Raw genomic sequence first — 23,409 nt, 5'->3', positions numbered from 1 at the left:
ACCCTCAACAAACAGCTCTCATGTCGCTCCTACGCATCCGAACGCACAGCATGTAATTACAACCCACAGTCGGTCGCAGCTGATGGAGGCTCCGTCCGAACGTCCCGGGCTGCAGGTCCGACCTTCGGCCTGAAACACAGAGTGTGTGTGTGTGTGTGTGTGTGTGTGTAGTTTTTGTTTGAAAAAGACAAAATTGAAAAGTATTGCCGCAGGGAGCAAATTAGAGAAAACTTAGGGACTGACTGACGACTGATTATCCAGGAGAGAGGAGAAAACATCCAAGGCTGGTGATTTAAAGGAAACACAAATAAGCAAAAACGCTATTGAGGAAAACCCTCTCGTCCCCTGTGTCTCCAGAACCGCACATATCAGTTACACCTCAGTGTGTCCAGAACAAAGACAAGGTGAAGATGTGTTTAGCTTAGCTTAGCTTAGCACAAAGACTGGAAGCAGGGGGAAACTGCTAGCCTAGCTTCGTCAATAGAGAAGAGGCCACGGTGGCTCCTGCGTCGCCTTCCCCTCCACCTTCCGCAGCCTCATGACGCCTCCCAGGAATTAGTCCAGACCGAAGATCAATGAGATTTGATTGGGACGGGAATTTCTAAAAGGCAAGATGAGGGTCTAAGGACGTAGACTTGTTGGTGTACAGATTGAAAAACATAATAATCGTGTTTCCTGTCCACATCCATTTTTGGTCTATATCCTATAAACCCTTTAGTCGAGGTTTCAGGACGTCCCAGTGTGAGATGGCAAAGTGTTTGAAGACTGTGTTTCAGATTAATAAGCGGAGTCTGCACATTTTGTTCTAATGCAGATCATTTCAAGTCTCAACATCTACAGCTCTGCTCTGATGTTAAAAACAGAGATGACAGGGAAAACTCCAAATCATGAAAGCGAGTAAGTTTACATGCACACGGCAACAAGCTCAGTGTGTTACATGAAGACGATGAGCCTCATGCATGAAACCAAACACTTTGCTCTTTAATTAAAGAATATCTATAACAAACTTCATGTGAAATGAATATTCTCTTTGTCACATCATCATTGTCATCACGGCTTCAAAATTAACTGAGAGTGTTTTTAGACTTTAGTATTTTTATTGGCAGATTTCTTCTTCATCTCTCTCCTTCCTCAGGTTCTTCCTGCAGCTGTCAGTCCCGCCTTATCCTCTGTTATCAGACCTGTAACATCAAGGCTGTAATATCCTCTGTAGCGTAATATCTCTATGACTGTCATGGCCCCTCGACCACCTCGGATATTAGTCGTGAGACACTTTGTTCAGCATCTAAAGTTTTCCTTCTGACGACTCGTCACTGACAGTTTCACCATCATTGACCTAAACCTAAAGTTTTTCTTTGCTGATTTCTGACAGCGGGACATGAAGCTGTGCAGAGTGGAATTCTTCTTTTTACTATTGTATGAAACTTTCCCACAAACGGAGTAAAACAGCTTTATATGGCAATTCTAACGAGCGCACACCTCCTCATGAACGGGCGGTTTTCATCAGCCTGAAGCGAGTGATTTCCATTTACGACAAGTTTGTGCAGCTCAGTCACTGGTGAATCCGAGCTCGAACATTCATTCACAAGCCTCGGAAAGAATTCAGAATTTTAGGATGGATGAATGTGAAGATGTTCTTGCATCAGGTACATTATCATGCTGATTTCATGAAATATGAACCTGCTGGCCACAGAAATGTACCTGTCCTGGTGACGTCACATTGCTCTGTCCCTCCCTGACCTGACCGCCTGTTGCAGACTCTTCGTCCAGTTAAGAACGAGTCTAAAAGTCTATAGAAACACTCGAGTTTGTGAATCTCATTAAACACAAAAAAATACAAACCTCTTAAGGGACAATTTTCCTATTTTTAGATCCGCTCCACTGAAGCCCTCCGAGCACGGAAACATGCTGTCTGATGTTCAAAGCTCATAATGAATGAACACAGAGGATCTAAGATGTTAATATTTTAATTATAGGTAAGAGAAGTTTTACTGAGTCGGGTTTCTCCCATAATAATATATTCTCCCATAATCCAACACTGTCGTGTACCATTAAAAAAAAAAACACAGATTGAAATCTCTGTGAAAGGCTGTTTAAGTTGTGACATATTTATTTAGCATGAAAACACACAGTTAGAAAGAGGGAAAATCCATGTGTATATTTACCAGAGGGACTCGCAGGGATCGGGTTCACTGTGACTTTTGTCTTCTGGTTGTAAATATGTGTGGTGAACCACTGGAATCTCGGCCCGGGCTGGGTTTAAAGTGCTGGGTCCACATGTAATGTCATTTAATCAGCACAGCGACACTCTGCAGCGCCGAGGAGAGAGAGAGAGAGAGAGCGAGCACAGAGAAACACATGGAGATAAAGATACTGGTTAACTCAGAGTTACACTTCTGACACCCTGATGATTTCTCAGCAAAAAAAAAAACAAAGAAAAATGCACAAGAAATGCAGCATCTCTTGCATATATTCCCTATATCGCTGGTTCTGATGCTTTATACGGTTTCTTATAGCTCCTCTAAATCCAAAAAACTCTTCTCTTCTGAAAGCAGAAGTTACATAATACATGTAAAACACAGGTTTCATGGTCAAAAAGCCTCTTCATTAAAGGTGCCCTAAGAAGTTATATTCAAAGGAGGTTAAAGGAGCTATTTGTAAGTTTTTCCTGCCACTGAACGTAATGTCTCGCGTGGTGGTGAATGTTGCTTGACAAGAGCTTCGGCCATTGTTTGGTTTACAAGAGAAGAGGTTATGATACGTCCTCTGAGCACATTGGAGGCTACAGTGAGCCGCTATCGGGAAGTGATGAGATGAGCCGGGGCTAGCTGGTTAGCGTGCTAACTTCAGTAGAAGAAAAGAGTTAACATTGGTGTTGCTTTCCACCTCTGGAGACGCTCCAGCAGCTCAAAGGAGTGAAGTTGGATCCTGAACTCGCAACTTTTCTTCTAGACTGGTAAGTAAACAGCTGCTAATGCTAACATTAGCTATGTAGCGATAGCAAAACGCTTCACAGATTAGCTATCGAGAAAGGCACCAATCAGTTTTCTTTAACAACAAGCCACACAGTCCTCTCCCTCTTTATGAACATGTTATAGAGTAATGTTTCTTTGTTCATGACAGAAATGTATAAAAGGCTGGAATAAAAATTTTAACTTTATTTTTTAGAAGAGAATTCTTGAGAAAATTCAGATCTCCTCACGTCCACTTGAGTCGCTTTTCTCTCTTGCTGAAAACATTTGAATACATTTATGATATTTACTGGATTGCAGATCCAGACATTTTAAATATATATTCTTTATTAACTAATTAACCAAATAAAAAATGAATTAAAGACTTCTTTACTTTCTAAAATAAAGTAACTTAGGAACTTTTCCTGGACTGAATCATAGAGAAAGTTTTATATTTAAAGTCAATTTTTAACACACACACACATGCATGCACACACACACACGCACACACACACACACACACACACACACATGCACAGTGATTGTCTGACTGAAGTGGACGAGTTGGGACTTTTCTTCCAGAGAGAGGATCAGACCTCAGAGGAGCTCAGCAAATAACTCGCAGGGATTTAAAACCTTTCTCTCTCTCTCTCTTTCGCTGTGTGTCTCTATGTCTCTATGTCTCTCGCTCCCCCCCCCCCGCTCTCTAATCGCTGTGTTGTGGTGGTGACGCTCTCTCCCTCCCTCTCTTCTCCTCCCCGAGCCTGTATATAAGTGTGGATGAGTGGCTTGTGTTTCAGACTGACAGAATGAATGCAGGCCTGATGGACGTACGGTGCTGAGGGCCACCATGACCCCTGCGGTGACCCCGGAGAAGAGAAGACCCCCACCTTCCCCCGGACTGCTAATTATAGGTCGATATGCAGCATCTACAGGTGAGCTGTTAAAAGTCAGGTACAGAAAACTGTTTCATTTTTAGAAGGCAAAACAAAAAACAAATCAAGTTTCTTTCCTGCAGCTTTAGTTTTTCTGCACAAAGAGGAAGATAAAGTGTATTTTTAAACCCTGAGGGAGGCGGCGACCCTGGGTGTTACAGCGCAGCTTGAGCGTCTGTTTTGGGTGATGCAGGAAGGGTGAGGAGGAGGAGGAGGAGGAGGAGCAGGATGGGGGGGTAGTGCCCTTGCCATGCCAGGAATGTTGGCTCACTCTTAACAACCCCCCCTCGGACGCACAGCAGGACATTTCTTTAAGTCTCTCAGAGGTGCTAACGTTTTGTTAAAAAGCTGCACGTCACGTCAGTTGTATCGGGAACTTTAAAAGGTCTCATTCAGGTAGAGTTTCAGTCCTTCAGCAGACGCTCTGACTCCCGACAACTGACAGTAAACAGTCAGAGACGAGGGAGGTCACAGTTTTCGAGGAGCATCAAGGATTTAAAAGTTCATCACAGCCGGCTATAAAAAGGTCTTTACTGTTTATGGGAGTGTGTTGTTTTTCAGTCTGCCCTCCACAGAGACAGAGAGAGAGAGAGAGAGAGAGAGACAGAGGGTTAATGTGTCTGAGGTTAAAGATCAAAAGCGGAGGCTGGGAGTCTCGATCAGCTGAGAGGATTTCAGGATTGTGCATTTAAGCTCTGCAGCAAGACGAGACGTGAGAAAAGATGAACTGAAGTTCAGGTGTGTCCTCGGTGAACTCTGGTGACTGGAGATAAAACCAGAACAACATGAGGTGTAATGATGATGTGGAGAATCATGTCAGAAGTCAAACTAAAGCTTTGTGCTTGTTGAACCTCACAGGGAATCTGTATTTTACACATCTATACATTATTTTAAACGTTTTAGCCTTTTTTTGTTTAATATTAGAAATAATTCTGAGAGAAATCTAAGTAACAATTGTGTTAATTAAGAAAATGCAGAAAAGTTTGTGAATGATTTATTAAATAATTGTTAATAATTGTTAAAAAAAAAAAAAGTACATTGTGTAACTTTAGTTTCCTAATCAATTTAATGAAACATTGATTCACAGTGGAGCCAGATCAGTACAAGTGTTCAGATCATTTTCTTTAGTAATAAAGCTCCAAATTCTACTTGAGTAAAAGTACATGTCCAAGTTTTATCAGTAAAATAAAGTGTCCTCAGTAAAAGTACTCGCTATGCAGAGGGGCCCCTTTCACAGTGTTAAATGATGGGGCCCCCGAGGTCCCAAGGTCGGTAATAACTTGTGCATGAAGTTAAAAAAATTGTACAAATAGAAAATTTTGAATTAAATGATAAACAATGTGAATGTTACGGTATGTGTTTACGTAAGAAAACAAATATGAGACAATAGTTTGTTTCTGGATTTTTTAAACTTTTTTAACTTAATATTGATGTTGGTATCTGCCACAAAAATCCAGTATCGCTCCAGCTCTGATTCACGCTGTATTTACTGTATGTACCAGCGGTTGACTTGTGCCAAAAAAGAACATTTCATGGCTGAAATTCCTTTTGATTTTGGTCATGTCTTGAGATTTACTAATCTCATATGAAAAACTTCAAAGATTATTAAAAAAAAGCTTAAACATTCAAAGCGAAAATCCTCAGCAGTGGCCAAACAAACGGACAGGAAGTTTCTGTGAAAGTTCAGAGCTCTGATATCGAGATGAAAACAAAGATCCACATTTTCATCTCCACTAGTTGTGTCCTCTGTCTTCCTCTGAGGTCATGCGTCTGTTTTCTCCGTCTGACAAACAGGGTGATTCCTGGAGCCTCGGTGCTCACAGGGCTCTGGATTAGCTCTGGCTCAGCTGAGTGGAAAAGATTTCAGCCTCGGTGGTTCCTGTTCTCCAGGCGTTTTTTTGTTTTCGGGTCTCTCGTGTGTGGAACATGAATCGTGACCACACTCCAGTCATCAGGAATATTTGCTGAAATGCTTCTCTTTGCTCTGGTTCACATGGTTCGACCAGCTTCGTGTGTGATTCATGGAAAAGTCCTGATGCAGAGTCGTGTTACTCCGCAACGGAAGAGAGCTCGGAGGGTTTTCATGGTTCATTTTTCAGCTGAAGCATCGCATGTGTGTTGAGGCGACTCCTGGTCTGATGAAACTCTTTACTGCACACTCGTTAGGCTCTTTCTGGACAGTTACACTCTGCTGAGATAGAGACGATGAGCTGTAGCACATCACCACGACTGACACTGTTATTCGGACGCAGTCTCTCATCTCACATTTCTCTCATCCTTCTGTTTGAAGAAAATGAAGCCTGTTCCTGGAGTTTACTTTATTCTAAGATAAATCAGCAGCACTCGCCTTTAGAAATGAAAACTGAAAAAGGTCCCATGATTTCATCTTCTCCTGTGTTTTATTTTGAAGTGTTGATCCATAAGAAGATATATTTGTGGTTTTAAGAACCAAAAACCATCTCAGTGTAGTTTTACATCTCCTCTCTCAGGCTTCTCTCTGCAGCTCTAGTAACAACAGGTCTGTGAGCCAATCAGAAGAGAGGAGGCTCTGAGCCTCTCTCTAAAAAAACTGGCGTTGCTTCAGTCCTTGCATGAACTCACAGATAGGAGATTATAAGTTTTGAGCTTTTGTCAGCTGTGCAGAGTTACACATGCCAAGTTCCTGTCTTGCATCTCAAGGCCTCTTGACCTTTGCCCCGCGTCATCGTCTGGTTCAGGGATGCTGCGGAGAGGTCGGAGAACCGTCGGAAGAACTTCAGACGCTGTCATCTGTGGCTCAAATTCAAACCAGTTTTCCAACAGAGACACTGGAAATTAGACGTCACTCTCTCTCTTTCTCTCTCTTTCTTTCTTGTATTTGTTGAACGAGTGGAGCCATTTCACAAGAACCACAGACATCAACAAACTCTTATCTTAATCGATGCCAGACCGGCCCGCGGCTCCAAGACCCTCTGGTTAAATAATTCACTTTGACACAAAGCCAAACGTTAGGCACGAACTCCAGTGGGTTTAAATCTGAGGCTGCTCCCTCCATCGACTGAAGCCTTCCAGGTGAACTCAGACCAAAGAAACTCAGGCTCCTTTACGCTGCACCACAATCAGACCATCTACAGTTTGAGGCTTTTTTCAGACCGTCCTCGCCTGAACAGTATTAGTCGAGTGATCAGTTGGTGGATCGACAGAAAATGAGTCAAGGCCTTCCCATTTCTTTGACTTTTTGTCAGATAAATCAATCAAATCAATCTATTTGAAGACGTTCGTTAGTTGTAGCCCCACTTGTGGTAATGAAAGTAACGCTAACCCTATCTCGTTGGAAGTACAGGTGTAGAGAACTAGATTTAAATGGCTTGTGCTTCATTTGTGCTTCACATGAAGGATTGTGGCCCAGCAGCTTTACATACAACTCTGGACGAATCACACAACACTGCAAGATGTGAATGATGCCATAAACACACAGAAACAGCCGATTCTAGGAGAGTTAAAGCGCATCAATGGCTGGAAATCAACTGGAAATCATTGATGTGCAACAAGGCGGCGGACTGCATCTTGAAACAAATTGTTTTAGTTGCCTGAACTTCACCAAACCACAGAGGTGATGGATCAGTCATATGACCAGCAAGATAACAACATTCACAGCACATATAGATCAATATTATCAGTCACACTGTGATAACGCTGACATAAGTTGGAAACATGCAGTCTCTCATTTCAAGGTCTTTCAGACGCCTGTTCAGATCATTTGATGCTTGAATGAAGCTGAAATCTTTACAGAGGTGCACAAGCCCATGCGTCCTAATCAATGTTGCATACTGATAGGTTCTTATCAGCAAACACTGATCTATGACGGTATTCAGAGAGCTAATGTAGCAGGAGAGAGATGTCACGCACTGATATCAGCTGTAAGTAGAGCTCACAGATTTCAAACTCTCAGGAATCGAACTACAAAGAGAAATGAGAAAATTAAATCGGGGGCCAAGATGTTTTCGAGATGTAAAACATAATCAGAAACATTCCTATCATCTAATCATGTGTGCTCTGCTGCCTGCCAGGCTTCAGATGGAAGCGGTTTCAGAGCGAACAGACACACCACTAACCAGCATCGTATCCATACATTCACTGCAGCGCCGCACTTTGAAAAATGATCCGTTCTCCGTAAAACGCAACAGTCAAATTATTTCCAAACCTACAGGGAGAAACTGGCAGGAACATAAAGAGAAGGAAAAGACTTTGATTCCAAACCAACATAACTGAGAGGGGAAAAGAAACGATGGGAACCAAATGAAAATGCTGCACGGTACTTCAAGAGTACTGCCACCAAATACTTTGTTTGTACACAAACTAATGCCTTTAACTTCAGATCAAAAATCAGGTAAGATATAGATCGACACCTCGAATGACAAGTCGACCAGTGACGTCAAAACTTGGTGTTTGGATATTAACACATGGCTGACGGGGTGATAAATAAACTAGGCTGAAAACAAATCCAGACTTCTGAATTTCGTCTGTGTGCTCTGTGACCGGATGTTTGGCTCGAGCAGCTGTTTATGGGACGCAGAGACTCAGCAAACACCGAACCTCACTGAGACATTTGGCAGGAAGGCCTGTGATTGTGGCCTGAGGCTTCATCTCTGGTCAGAGGAAGCAGCAGTCTATACGGCTGAAGTCCTCGTGTACAAACCCTGGGTGTCAGCTGATTTCCTCTCTGTGACCTCTGACCCCTCCGTGCCATGGAAACGAGCCAAGAGCTATTTATGTCTCTGAGGACGGCAGCGGTTGGGAGAAAAAATTCAAACACTTAAATTCATGCAAGATGCACTGAAAGTCATCCTGAAAAAAAGAACCAATGTGGGTTCAATAAACACTGAAATAAAACAATTATTAAATAATTAATAGAAAAACAATCAGGGAAGAAATTAATGAATTACATTGTTATAAATTAATTCAACTACATTCTTGCGAGAGGCTGCAGAGTTCATTAGAGTGCCAGTATGAACGTTGGTCCTGATGGCGACACAACAGGAAAAGTTGTGAGCTCACTATAAATATTCAGGAAGCAGAAAATATCCACAGCTAATTTCAGGGACATCCAGTCATTGTTTCTCCAACCAAACAGTCGTCACAGTGCACAGCACAAGACTTAGCCTATTTTGAATCTCTCAACAAATCAGAGGTGTGTGCAATGATTCAGAGGAACCAGGATACCTGGGTGTGCCGAAAGAAAGGTCACGGAGTCATTAAAATCCCCATCCAGGTCCCAAAGGTCCCATCCAGTCTAAAGGTCTGTGTCCATGTGTAGTGTGATTATAGATCAGCTCTAGCTTCTATATTAATACTGTGAAAGTATCAAAGCCTCAGTCCACAGAGAAATGCACACAGCCTGTATTCAGAAACTGAGCCTTAAAACCAGCCGTCAGGACTTCTGGAACTTTGTGATGTCACAACAAAGCAGTCACCAAGCCCCGCCCACCTGGACCCACCATCCAAACCTTGCAGGATTTGGTTTCTCTGAGTGTTTTTACCTGAAATCTATTATATTTTTATTGGATCACTCACAAAACAGTCAGCCAATCAGAAGAGAGGCTCAGAGCATCTCCATGCATCATGTTGTGGATCTCCAAGGACTCCTGAACACAAATCCATCAGCTGCCACATAAATGAGGACTTAGTTTCAGTTTGAGGTTGCTTAGACTGTCAGCTTTGCCGAATACGTCCCAGTTGTTTTCATATATAAAGATGGAAAAGCAGCTCAGCTCATCACATGTAAAAGCAAACGATAAAACTTTCATGATCCACTGTTGTGCTGTAACGCTCACAAACGGAGAGAACAGTGAAAAAGAAAAAAGACGTTTATTTATATGGCAGCTGTTGCGGACGAGGAGCCGTTGAGCACATCACACTGTGCCCTCCATAAACTCAGTGAGCAGGAACAATATAAAAACAGTGAGAAGGTCAGAGGGAGGTGAAGAGACGAGCGGAAACATTTCACACTGATATCTCCACTGTAGGATTTATATTTTCTACTAATGGCGGTGCGAAAGGAAACGTCTGTACCAAACATGTGATGAGATACATTACAGACAGACAGAGAGAGAGAAACCGCAGACTGAATGAAATAAAAGGTTTATGTAACATCTCTTCAGCTGCAGCAGCCATGAGAGAAAAACTCAGTTATACCAATTTACTGTTAAAATTTTTAACATTTTTGTTTTCTCTTCTCCTTCTTCGTCTTCAGGATGATTGACAGCTGCTCCTCCTGAACCCCAGGATGCCTGCTGTGCCAGTGGGCGGGGCATCCCCCTCCCACCACGTCGTACCTGTGGCCCTCACCTGCTCCTGGCTGTTTCTGCTCTTCCATACCGCCTTCGGTCAGAAACCTGCCAGGCTGCCCCTGATCGGCCGGAAGCCCTTCATCGCGGCGTGGAACGCTCCGCTTGACATGTGCGCCATTAAGTACAAGGTCACCATCAACCTGGACCGTCTCTTCCACATCCACGGGAGCCCACGTGCTGATTGGACAGGCCAGAATGTCACCATCTTCTACGCCAACCGGCTGGGCTACTACCCTCACTACAACCACCAGGGCGCTCCCGTGAATGGCGGCCTGCCGCAGAACAGCAGCCTGGACCTGCACCTGTTCAAGGCCTACCAGGACATCAACCACTTCATCCCTGCAGAGGACTTCCGCGGCCTGGCTGTCATCGACTGGGAGTTCTGGCGGCCTCAGTGGAATCGTAACTGGCACAAGAAGGACATTTACCGGCAAAAGTCGAAGGAACTGACCGCCAAGGCATACGTGAACGTGACGGCGGCGCAGGTGGAGGAGCTGGCACGCCGGCGGTTCGAGAAAAGTGCCAAGGCGTTCATGCAGAAGACTATTCAGTTGGGGACGCATCTTCGCCCCAATGCCCTCTGGGGTTTCTACCTCTACCCTGACTGCCACAACTACAACCTGCACGAGCAGAACTACACGGGCTTCTGCCCCCTGCTGGAGAGGCTGAGGAACGACGAGTTGCTGTGGCTGTGGAACAGCAGCACGGCGCTTTTTCCCTCCGTGGCGATCAGGAAAAGTCACACCAACAGCATCAGCAACCTGCACTTCTCCCAGCACAGGATCAGAGAGTCGCTCCGCGTCGCCTCGCTGACCTCCAAGGAGTACGACCTCCCCACCTATGTGTACATGAGGCTGGGATACAGAGACGAGCCCCTGTCCTTCCTCACCGCAGTAAGATACTAAGTTTATATTGTGTTCAGTATTTAGCACATGATTTACATACTGAGCTGTAATTGGACGGCTCTCTCGTTGCCACTGTACTCGTGCTCCTCTGAACTCCTTTTACATAGTTACGTCGGAGCTAACAGCAATCACCTTCCCTTTCATGTCACTAAAACTTTAGTGTTTCATGATGTTTGATAAGAGTTGTTCATTTCACAGTTATGAACCAGTAACTGTACTGATGCTGTCTGCACAAAGACAGTATTTTTCCCCGGAAAAATTAGTGTCCCCAAGAATCACCATATCATAATTGTGAAAAATTTGACCTAGACCTTTGTCCCAGATGCACCATCAGTTAGTAGTGCCGGGAAATGATATTGTTACCTGTAATTGTGACCTCTAAATGTATCTCACTTTAAAAGGGTTTTTGTTTTTTTGAGTTGTTGTTGCACTTTTCAGGAACACAGAGGGTGTACAGCAGCAGGATGTGTTGATTCTTTGGTTCTTTGATGGAATAGAAGACAGGTAATGATTATGCAGTAACAGAAAGACCTTAAGGGAAGACTAAATCCAGGAGGAGTTAGTAATGCAATGTCAAGTATGTCCGCTGCTGCACAACCTCAAAGAAGAAAGTTTTTGACTCAGAGTTCAAGGCTGTGGTTATTTCCTGGAAGTACACGCTGAAAATAGAGCAGCAAAAATTGTTGGTTCATTTTTTTGCCAGCACTATTAGTTATCCCTCACAAGTCCGCGGGATGTTACTGGCACCATGAGCAACAGAGCGCTGAAGACTGGTGAGCAATGGTGGGGAAAGACTAGCTTTAGGTCGTAACCATCATAAACACTTCTGTGCAGAAAGGCGGAGGAAAGAAAACGACCATGATGACTGAGAGTTTATGAGACAATCAACATGAAAAGTTGTTGTTGTGTCTAAAACTGTAAAAACAATGAGTGGAAAACGTCCATAATCCCACCAAGGATAACTTGCCTGGTTGTTCAGGGCTCAGACCAGATCACTGTTAGCTCCAGACCTGATCAGGGTTTCAGTTTCAGTGCTACAGTTTGTGTTTCAGTGGTCATCACACAAACTACTTTATCAACAAAGAACTGCTGATACAACATTCAAAATCCTAATGACTCTTCTATTTGTGTCTACAAGTGAAATGTCAGAATGGGCTTTGACTGAAACCTTTAATTATAAACAATCGTCTCTGGATTCTTTGGAAACCAGTGACTCTGATGGTTTTGGTTAAAATCCTGAGGAGAAAATCAAAACCTGTAATAACACAGAAAAATAAATAAATCAAATAACAATACAGAACTCCCAAACCTTCAGTCACTTCCCACTCATTTGAAATATTATAGGAAGCTTTTCATTCTGAGATGAGAATACTGTGGAGAAGCTTCGTAAACCGCAGCGTATACAAATATCTGCCATAATGATGTACTTCTCACTGTAACAGTGTCTGTTTGAGAGTTAATGTATGAATTTATTTACTACTGCCATCTTGTGGCGATTCACAGAAAAGCAGCTCAGAGTCCCAAATACAAACTTAGAGAGCAGTGGTTTCCTTGTTAAACTGAAACTTCATCACTGTCAGTGAAACAAGAGGGACTTTTTTCTGGTCTGCAGATTGAGTGAGGACTCCTAGAAATAAGATTTAAAATATATGTGTGGATGTATTTTAGCCAACCTCAAAACTCAAAACATAGTGAAATATTAAGGTTCTTTTTCACTTGATCTCGACCTGGATTAGCAGCGCCATCTTGTGACTCTTTGCTCCACATGATTACTCTCACTTTTCACATCAAATATATTTACAAATTCATTGCATTGAATGAAAAAAATCTGCCATGTGATAGTAAAGATGCATTTTGAAGAGCAATTCTTTCTTGTTCTTACACTGCTCACTTTCTAAAATCCTCAACAAATGTTTTTAACTTAGAGGTAAAAGTTTGTAAAGCAAATATCTGCCTCCTCCTTGAATGTTCACTGTGCTTCTGTCGTTTCAGTATGTTTGATATTTAATTTGTGTCACTGTGGACATGAGATGTGACGTCTGTACCTATATGTTTCCTGCAGAAAGACTTGATCCACACCATCGGGGAGAGCGCCGCTCTGGGAGCTGCTGGATTCGTCATCTGGGGTGACCTGAACTTGACCGCATCGAGGGTGGGTGTCCTATAATCAGGCACAAAAAAAAAAAATCTTTACCGTCTTACTTTCTGTAAAAACGATGTGCTGGCTGCACAGAACATTTGAATACAGATAGTATGTGTTGTTTTGGCTGAAGATCTGAGGTCAAACTTCTGTTTTTGGGATGTAATTTGTCCTGTTGAGTCAGTCAAAGTCTGACTGTGTAGTTTGAAAAACATTCTTTTCTCAAGGTTTTTGATTTGTTTTGGACTCAAGACAAACCGCCCCTGTAAATAGTCAGACAATAGAAAGTTGACATCATGTGGTCGCTGCGTGTTAAGAAACCACTCTGACATTTTGAAAAGTATAGTGCGTGTTTTTATGGCCTGTTGTGTTCATCTAAACAGGATCGGACAGTCAGACCCACCAGGATCTCAGGGAGCGTCCGTGCATGGACCTAATTTAAAAAATCTGTTTTGCAATTTGCAAGCTCTTATGCACGGCTGTCACCCCTCTCTTGTGCACCCAATCTCTCAAAACTCACTGTTTCAGATTAGTATGGGTAATTAGTTATCTCCCAAACCTGATCCCAAACACTGGATCTGGGGCAACTGTTAAAGCTTCAATAATGTTGACCACTAGGGGGCAGAAAAACCCAGTGACATCACAAGGTGTTGAACTGTTACTACACAGCTACCAACCTCCGCTGTCTTGTTTCCACAGCCTAACTGCACCAAGGTGAAGTCCTTCCTGAGCCACCGCCTGGGTCAGTACATCATCAACGTGACGCGAGCCGCTGAGGTCTGCAGCGACTTCCTGTGCCAAGGGAACGGCCGCTGCATCCGCCGGGACCCCCGTGCCCGCCATTACCTCCACCTGAGCGCCAACAGCTACCGCATCCGGCCCGCTGGCAACGGGGACTTTGCCGTCACCGGGTGGCACTCTCAACACGAACTGCAGCTGCTGACCGAGAGGTTTCGCTGCCACTGCTACGAAGGCCACGAGGGCGATAGCTGCGACAGCATCAACAAAGTGAAGGAGGACGACGGGCCGTGGAGGGAGGGTGAGGAGGACGAGCAGGAGAGGAAGAGGACGGAGTGGGAGGATGAGCAGGATGAACGATGGGAAGCTGGGGAGAGTGCAGCGCCCCGAACCGGCTTCAGCCTTCACATGATGTTGTTGATGCTCCTGTTGAACTTATCGTTAGTAAAGACAGTCGTATGATGCACAGCTTTGTACAGATGTTACTTTTCCACACACAGTGTAATATTTTTGATTTAAGATGGACGCAGACTTGAACCCTGGATGAACACTAACAGGTTAATGTTGAGGTATAATGTTTACCATGTTTACAATCATAATTTAGTATGTTAGCATGCTAATATTCGCTAATTAGCAATAAACAGTACAGCTGCGACTAGTAGCAATGTCAGTTTTGCAGCTGTTTGGTCATGAAGCAAGTTATGATGATTCAATCTTTCAAGGCAGAAAATCAAAAAGATATTTCACTTAAAGCCAGAAACATGAACCCTAGACAAAACTAAACATGCTTCCTTGCTAAAGGTTCTGTAAACCACCATCACTGCCAGTAGATGTCACACTAGACCACAACAAGGAGCTGAATAACTGAATAAAGTTACCCTGTGTAAAGCCAATAAAAAAAAAAATCTAGCCACAACCACTATCCCACACACTGATATGCTCCACTGCAGTGCTGACAGTTAGCCAGCTAGCGATAGCAACATTTGCCCAACACATCATAGAGTTGTCCATCTCAGTAAAGCCGGACCAGTATTGGCTCTATGGTCAGACTGGGAAAGAAACTCAGCTTTGGACTTCTCCACTGTGGCTGGCTGCGTGAATGACACTGATGGAGCAGGTAAAAAAGGTAAAAAGTCCAGCTTTAAACTTTATGGGCCGCAAGCCTGTGTGTTTATAAATGTGAGGAGGACCAATGGTTTAACAGGAGGGATTCACATGCACTAACATGCACACGTATGTGCACTAACATGCACACGCACGTGCTACCAAAACAAAGACCATGCAGACAAAATTCGATTAAAAAACACACAGAGGGGGTGTGACTTTGTTCTCTGCTCAGGACGCCATTACTCCACTATATCTTTACATAGAAAATAGTTATTTGCTGCTATATTGTTGTTTAAAATCTCATTGACAGAACCTTTAAGAAGTGTGATTGGCACTTTACGTGACACAGAGGTTTGGCATGTCAACAGATGGAGGTTTTGGTTGATTGTCGTTCAGTTCAACCAGTTGAAGTGTATTTGACTTCTGCAACACTCTGCACTGCTTCTTTGGCCAACAACTGCATTAGTTCTTCCTGGAACGTTTTTGGAGACACATCAGTCAAGTCTTTCAGTGGAAACCAAAGGGCGGTAATACGACCAGACAGCCAGTAGAAAGATAATCACTAAGATCTGACGCTTGGTTTGTTGGTTTGTGGTATTATTGAAAACATCATTAATGAATTACTTTTTGAAGCCCATTGCTTTTCTCAACAATAAGCTGTTATTTCACTTATCATATAAATTGTGTATTTTTTATACTGCTGCTTACATTACACTCTTGAAGCACAGCTTGTGTTGTTGTGGATGCTATTGTTTTCAAAATATCATGTATCTGTATCATTTCTTTCATTTTTGTTGAGTTCATTACGCTAAAAAAAAAAGGTTTGGAGAGTTTGGAGGAATCAGAAAAACAGGCTGGGTTTAATTTTTTGATTTTATTTCATCTCAGTGTGGCTGATAAACGGCTACCGTCTCTGAAGCTGATGTAAAGTACTGTAGTTATGAGAAAACACTGAACAGGATGTAAAATATGGCACATACTGTATCTGAATACATGACTCAGCAGCTGTCTGTGGTTTTATGGCTCTTTAACGCCGACTTCTTGCCATAGAGCAGTAAATAAAATGTCAACAGTCTCATCTCCTGCGAAAAACACAAGAGATTTTTTATGAGCCTGAAAAGTCTTTTTAAAACCTGACAAGGACCAAACCCGAACACATCCGAGTCCAGAGAAAGTGTTCTTACAGGTTTGTCGGTGCTTCCAGTTAGTTACCAAATATGCAACAAGGACTATGCAACACATGGAAAATGTTACCTGAATGTAAATGCACTACAAATAAAGACTTTTCTTCAGTACACTTGAGTTTCTGTATTTTTCATCTGTGCAGATAAAGAGGGGATTTCAGGCGATCGGCCATGTTGGATCAATAGGCCAACAACTTCCACTGAAAGTTTTAGTGTTCTTTGTAAAATATATCCCTCAAGTAAACCTAAAAGTCACTCTACTCTTTTCTCAGCAACAAACCTGGAGACATGAATCGTCTACCGGCTGGTTTCTGTCCAAATACTGAGGACAGAAAAAAAAAGAAGAGGTGTGGACGGAGATATTACAGCCTCTGCTTTCTCACCGACAATGACACATCAGAAACATCACACATCTAAAAACACATGAGCATGTTTCATGATAAGAAAATGCAGATACTGTTCTGCAGTGCAGCCACTCCTCCCATAGTTTGTCCTGAAAGTGTTGAAAACTGAATATCAGGACCTGGTCCAATAATAAGAGTCAAACCTCAGATCCACAACAATATTTTTGGTGGGACATCAGGACCCAGGTCACAGCTATCTTCAGCGTTAACACAACCCTCTCAAAATTACATATAAATGACGATGAATTACAAAGAGGTTCTGAACACCACAGCAGGCACAACAGACATAAATATATAAATCAAACAGTCTACAACACTTTTTATAAAGGCAGCAGCAGAATAAAGGATGTGGGAAGAATCGAGTCTTCAGAGGGTTTGAGTTCTGAGTCATTTTATATTATTAAAATCAAACTGGACATTTTATTAAGGGACAAAAAGACCCTTCAAAAAGCAGCTATCAATACATTAATGTTATTCCATCAATTCACCCATGATTATGTGGAATATGGTACAACATTTTTAGAATTATCTTTCATTTCATTTCATGAAATGAAAGATGAATGACTTCTTTTGTGCCTGTAAACATAGATGTGTAAGAAAACAAGCAAATGCATCTTTTTTTATGAACTACAAATGCAAAAAAATAAAGAGTGTAATGCATATATTAGGTAAGGGCCAATATTTGATAATATTGAATATTGCAATATTTCCCACCATATGCGATCTGAATCATAAAATACGATAATATAATCATATGCAACAACCTATCAGCAAACACCTGAGCCCTGAATCCCCAACTTGTCCAACAACAGCCTGAACGACGGGTCGGGGCCAAACATCAGGTCATCGACCAGATAATGATCGATCGGTGGTGAAACAGTTTCCTCCGACACATGAAGCAGCAAAAAAACAGAGAAGTTCAGAAACAATGAACAGTCCTTCACAGGTCACCAAAGAGAGCAGCAGGTAGGAACTGATGACATGTTGCAAAAAATATGGAAAATACTGTAAAACTATTTAAAACTCAGATATCACCTGTCAGGTAAGAGATTACTGGATTTACTCTGGAGTCACCGGAGTTTTAAAGTTTGTGCTGATTTGCGATACTGAGATTATGAGGTGACAACAAAATGTTGAGTCTTTGGGAAATAAGAAATAGTTTATACTAGGTGTAATTTTTTATCTTTATTCAGTGGAGTTTTGATTTGACATCACAAGGCTGACAGTTGGAAGATTATTCTAATCCGTTATTTTATTAATTTACTAATTTATTTGGTTTTACCAGGAAGGAATTAACCAGGAAGTCTCTTGAGATACATTAACTGTGAACAGTAGTTAACACATGAATTAACATCATTCACATACATGCGGATGATGTTAATTCACTATGACTACAGAGGAGGGAGTTTGATAATCTACAACAGTTATATTCCCCATGGAACATGTTTTGAATGTGGCGTTTGAAGACAGTGAGTTATTCCAAACCCAGGGTGCAGAGAATGAATATGACTGCATCATCTGCAAATATTAAAACATTTGGTAATGCTTTTTTTTACAGGTCCTGTGTTTTCCAGATAATTTCCTGGAAACTTTTGTCAAATTTTCCAAAAATATTAGCTGGTATTTAGCTCTAAATTATTAAGATACTTGCAACGACCTTTCACCAGTAAGTCACATGACATCCCTCAAACTGGTCTGATGCAGACTGACATTAAGACATGAACTTGTAGAGACCATTTAGACAAATCAAATAAACTTGCTGCGACAAAGTGATGGTTGAAAAGTTGTCGTCATCAGGAAATGTATATTTTTCCTGCATATATATTCGCACTGATGTTAACAGGAAGTGGAAAATCACAAGTCTGCAGCAGTGTTGACGCACAGTCAGAGGATGTCGGAGGATGTGTACATGGATACAGAGTGGATAGGGTGATGGTATCATGGACTGAGCCTTGTTTGTTTATTTGTCTTTGTCTTTGTCTTGTATTTGTCCAGAGCCATCATAATGGCCACGCCCTTCCTGTCCTGCATTAACCTCTGTATCATCATATCTTTCACCACCGGCGTCGCCTTGCCAAATACCGAGCCGCCGCTGATCCATGACCACCCCTTCGTGGCCATTTGGAACGCCCCCACCGACCAGTGTCGAAGACTCCACATTCCGCTGGACACCGAGGCCTTTCAGGCGGTGACCACGCCTGCTGACACGCCCGGTCAGTTCCTCACCATCTTCTACCAGGACCACCTCGGCCTCTACCCAATGGTCGACACCATCAAGCGCAAGATCTACCGAGGCGGGATCCCCCAAAACGGCAACCTGACGGAGCATCTGGCCAAGGCCCAGAGTCAGATAGATCACCACATCTCCCAGGATTCCTCTCCTGGGCTGGCTGTCATCGACTGGGAGTCCTGGCGCCCCCTGTGGGAGCAGAACTGGGGAATGAAGCGTATTTATCAGAGGCTGTCTATCACTCACGCCCTGCAGGTGGCCCCCTTTTTATCATCAAAACAAATTTACAAATTGGCCAAGAGCCAGTTCCAGCACGCCAGTCGGCGCTTCATGGAGAGGACCATCAGCCTGGGCAACGGCGAGCGTCCGAGCCGCCGCTGGGGTTTCTACCTGTTCCCTGACTGCTTCAACTACGGCTGGGAGAAGCCCGGCTACACGGGGAAGTGCTCCAAGAAGACCCAGAAGCAGAATAACCAGATGCTGTGGCTGTGGGCGCGCAGCACCGCCCTCTTCCCCTCCATCTACCTCCACCCGACTCTGAGGAACTCCCCCCGGGCCGCACTGTACGTCCGCAACCGTGTCCAGGAGGCGCTGAGGGTGGCGGCGCTGCCTAAACGTCCATATACAGTTCCAGTCTACGTCTACTCCAGGCCTCTGTACCGGGATCAGACGCAGAAGTTCCAGAGTCTGGTTAGTCTGATTTGTCATGTTACTTGAAAACTAACGTTCGGTTCTTCAATTTAGACGAGTTCAGGTCCTTCTAAGATTTCAGGAGCCTGATAATTGGACTGAATGTCAATTTAGTTTCCCCTCTTCCTTCAGTATAACGTGGCGTCCTTGGGGGGAGTTGGTTTTGCTCACCAGTGACTCACGTATCTGTCTCGTCAACACAGAAGCTGAGGTCGTTTGCTCGAAGCAGTTAAATTAACATTTGTCAAATCAGCTGAAGAGATATGTCGAATTATTATTTCTGTCAATCATCTCATCTCGAAAACGTTTGTGTGGCAATTTTTTTTGGCCTATGAAACTTCTGTTATCAGGCCACTGATCGAGTTGAGTTGAAGTTGTGTTAATTAGGTTTCTTGTTGGCAGCTGATGCTTTAATCTTGGGTACAGTTTATTTCTTGAGTAAATAAATAACCTACATTATGATTACCGTCCATGTGACTGCTATTATCATGTGTTCATAAATCCAATGATTATTAACACATGGAACAAACATGTTATTCTGCAAATGTCTAAATGTTTCCAATATACTGATATAATGAACAAGCTGCAGTTAAAAATAAACAAAAAAGTAACAAAATTAGTTATTTAAATAACATGAATTGTTTACATGAGTTGAGCCTGTTATACTAATTAACAATAGAACTAATTGCTTTATATTTCAGTTTTAAATGGGATTTTCGCACATATTATATTTATAATTAATTATAATATTTATAATCTCCTGACAAATCTCCTGTGCGTTTCGTTGTCTTCCAGATGGACCTGGTGAGCACTGTCGGGGAGTCTGCAGCTCTGGGAGCTTCGGGGGTCGTGATTTGGGGAGGAACCAGAGACTACAACAACAAGGTAACCACAGCCTCCTGAGGGTTAATCACTGGTTGGACTGGTTGGCTCCCAGTCGTTTAAGGACCTTTAAAGTGTCTGTGTGTGTTTGCAGCACGCTTCCATGCAACGCTCATGGGTCTGAAAACAGGAACACAGATGAACAGACGTTAATTAGCAAATAACTCAACTGACTGTTTCCTGTTTTAGGAGGAAGTGATGGCTGTGGCGCAAACTTATTTCTTATCTCTTGATGAGATGTGTGAAAAACATATTGCCACTTGCTTTTAGCTTTAGCCCACTGTTTTATTCTATCACTGTCCGGCTGAATTTTTATATATAGTAGCATTCTTAGATTTATTATTTATTTTGTTATAAATGAAAGGAAGAAAAAATACGTCAAAAATCTCCCTTTTAATTTATTTATTTTGATCTATTTTTTCATTTTATTTGCACTTTAATATTTTAACTTAACTTTTTACTTTTTAGTCATATTAAAGTTAAATGTTTCACTTGTAAACCCCGCCCCCTCCCTGCAGGCTGCCTGTCAGTCTCTGTCCGAGTACCTGTCGTCCACCTTCAACCCGTACATCGCTAACGTGACGGCGGCCGCCATGCTCTGCAGCGAGGTCCTGTGCCAGGGGAAGGGCCGCTGCGTCAGGAAGATGTACGACTCCTCCCATTACCTGCACCTTAACCCCGCCTACTTCAGCCTCCTGCGGGCCAACAGGAAGTACGTGGCGATCGGTCTACCCTCCGCTACCGACCTCAACGCCTGGGCTGAAAACTTCACCTGTCAGTGCTACGCAGGGTCGAGGTGTTCCCCAAATCTGGTGCATCCGACCAAAATCAAACTCATCTGGGTTTAATCAGAGAGGAAAGTAAAATGTCTCCAGAGGTGTCCGCTGATTATGATCTTCATGTCATTCATGCAGTTAAAACAACAATTTGTAATTTCATTAAACTCTGTCTAGATTACTGCAGCCATGTGTGTTAATTATACAATTTTAATTGAATTGACTTGGCTTAATAAATGCTTTGCAAAAACAATGTTTTGCATTTTCTTTGGTTTGACTGACAAACTGCACTAAAAAAAAATACTATTAAGAGGAGGGAGACAAAGGCCACCGTAGATTCTTCTAGATACTTACGAGGCGTGGCAAACAAAATAAATACGTGGTGCTAGGGGAGGGATATTCAGCTGGTTGCAGTCTGCAACCTCACCACTAGATGCCGCTAAAATCCTACACACTGGTCCTCTAAATTACTCTTCACAGACAGGTCAGAGTAAAATCGTCTACGACACTGACGAGTCCGAAACAAGTCAAAGTCAATGTGCCCACAAGTCTGAGACAAGTTCGAGTCAAACCCCCCCATGACAACAAGACAAATCTGAGATAAGAGAAATACTAGAAACATCAGTCACACCATCAGAACTTAATATTTTAATAAAATATTAAGGATCAAACCGAAGTATGAAGGTAGTTTGACCTTTTGTTTGACCTTATCGGACTGAACTCTGCCCTGGTTCTGCTGCTGTTGCCGACTTCTGGTTTTTTGGCCGGATGCCGGAGGTGAGCAGGAAACACAAAACCAGTATCAGGAGTATCAGACCTCTCTCGCCACAGACACTTTGACTTGTCTTAGCAAGAAATGTTCACAATTAATTACATTAGTGATGGATCCTTTCCATTTGGGTGTGTTACAACTACAGCATGTACAACAACAAGGTCGTGGCAGAGGCACACCTGAATAATGTTCAGACATTATGTCTCAATTTGATCAAAAAAGAGCTGTTGTCTTAATTCTGCTGATGTGCGGGAAAGAATAGGGAGCTTCGGGGCAGGGTGGGGTCAAGGATCGGTCAACGTACATAGAGAACAGTGAACGAGTGCATGAGTGATCATTTGTCATCCAGGGTTCAAAATGTTGTTTTTCAAACCTCTGGCTGGTCTTGTTGACACTGTGGCTTTTTAATGTAGTTTATGAAGGACAGCCTGAAGAGGAGGCTACGACGCTGAGCGAGCTTTTCCCGGGAGACGTGGTCAGACTCGCATGGGATTCAGACCTCAGCCAGTTGCAAATGCCTGTAAGGCATGACCTCGTTCTGAAGAAAATAAATCAGTCAAAAGGTCACGCATCTCCACACCTTCCTGCAAGCTAACGGTGACGCATCCTGATACATGTCACACATCAATTCCAGGTGTTAAAAGCACCAAAATGTCAACTTGGGGTCAAAGTTCAGCATATTTGTTTTTGCTCTATAAGTTCACCACACATCAGTGAAGAGGAAAAACTCACAACAACAATGGCGGAGATCACATGACCACTGCTGTGTCTCAACTCAGGGGGACTTCCTGTTCGAAGGCTGCATCTGAAGACGGACTGCGTCACATTCATTCATTCACTCTTACATCCATCTTCTAACATGACCCTGGTATTTAGATCCTGTGCTTGTTAATGTTACACCTCTATGTCCTCTTGGCTTTTATTTTGACTTTTTTTACACTTCACTTCCTCTTCCTGTCTGTCCACCGTTCTACTGTTTCTCGCCAACGTGAAATGAAAAAGTGAATTTGTAAAAACCAAAACTGGACTATTTTTTAAAATTTTGGTTTTCTGGCTTTTTGTTTGCAAAAATAAAAACGAACAGATCACATCATTTAGTTTTTTGTTTAGAATTAAAATGAAACAAAATGATAAAAGGAATTGAAAAAATCAAAAACGGACCATTTTGATTTTGGTTTTTCATTGTTTTGATTCTGACAACAAAAATGTTTTTTATGTTTTGGTTTTTTATGTTTTTAAATTACAAATTAATTATGGATTATTTGATGATACACAAACAAAAACAGAGCTCTTTTTCTTTTTTCAAAAAACAAGAACATCAAATTTGAAGAAACGGTCCAATTCTGGTGTTTACAAATTCCTTTTT

The 23,409-nt window shown here is 42.6% G+C and overlaps 2 protein-coding genes and 1 long non-coding RNA gene across 7 annotated transcripts in view; 2 read left to right on the top strand and 1 right to left on the bottom strand.

Annotated features, from left to right (window-relative positions):
• Positions 1-23,409, bottom strand: part of LOC130176660 (uncharacterized) — a 40,648-nt gene that overhangs the window by 6,093 nt on the left and 11,146 nt on the right. For 3 of the 4 annotated variants that reach the window (XR_008828904.1, XR_008828903.1, XR_008828905.1), the window contains 3 exons: positions 13,166-13,281; positions 2,166-2,309; positions 3-129 (listed from right to left, as the gene is read on the bottom strand). This is a non-coding gene — a long non-coding RNA (uncharacterized LOC130176660). The remainder of the gene's footprint in view (positions 1-2; positions 130-2,165; positions 2,310-13,165; positions 13,282-23,409) is intronic. The other variant, XR_008828906.1, reaches the window with a different exon arrangement.
• On the top strand, positions 3,721-16,402 carry LOC130176656 (hyaluronidase-4). Its single transcript, XM_056387864.1, has 4 exons — positions 3,721-3,886; positions 10,119-11,108; positions 13,183-13,272; positions 13,960-16,402. Exons 2-4 carry the CDS (start codon positions 10,152-10,154, stop codon positions 14,458-14,460), a joined length of 1,548 nt encoding a protein of 515 aa, XP_056243839.1. The 5' UTR covers positions 3,721-3,886; positions 10,119-10,151; the 3' UTR covers positions 14,461-16,402.
• Positions 17,573-21,467, top strand: LOC130176658 (hyaluronidase-like). Of its 2 annotated transcripts, none has more exons than XM_056387868.1 (4): positions 17,573-17,659; positions 18,689-19,613; positions 20,409-20,498; positions 21,014-21,467. In XM_056387868.1, the coding sequence occupies exons 1-4, from the start codon at positions 17,622-17,624 to the stop codon at positions 21,341-21,343; spliced, it is 1,383 nt and encodes a 460-aa protein (XP_056243843.1). In that variant the 5' UTR covers positions 17,573-17,621; the 3' UTR covers positions 21,344-21,467. The 2 variants fall into 2 exon arrangements, with proteins under 2 accessions (XP_056243843.1, XP_056243842.1); XM_056387867.1 differs by lacking the exon at positions 17,573-17,659 and adding an exon at positions 17,660-17,735.

The sequence above is a fragment of the Seriola aureovittata genome, chromosome 10 (assembly GCF_021018895.1).
Source record: "Seriola aureovittata isolate HTS-2021-v1 ecotype China chromosome 10, ASM2101889v1, whole genome shotgun sequence".
Lineage (NCBI taxonomy): Eukaryota > Metazoa > Chordata > Actinopteri > Carangiformes > Carangidae > Seriola > Seriola aureovittata.
The sequence above is the reverse complement of the archived record's forward strand: the minus strand, read 5'-3'. Positions and strand labels throughout refer to the sequence as shown.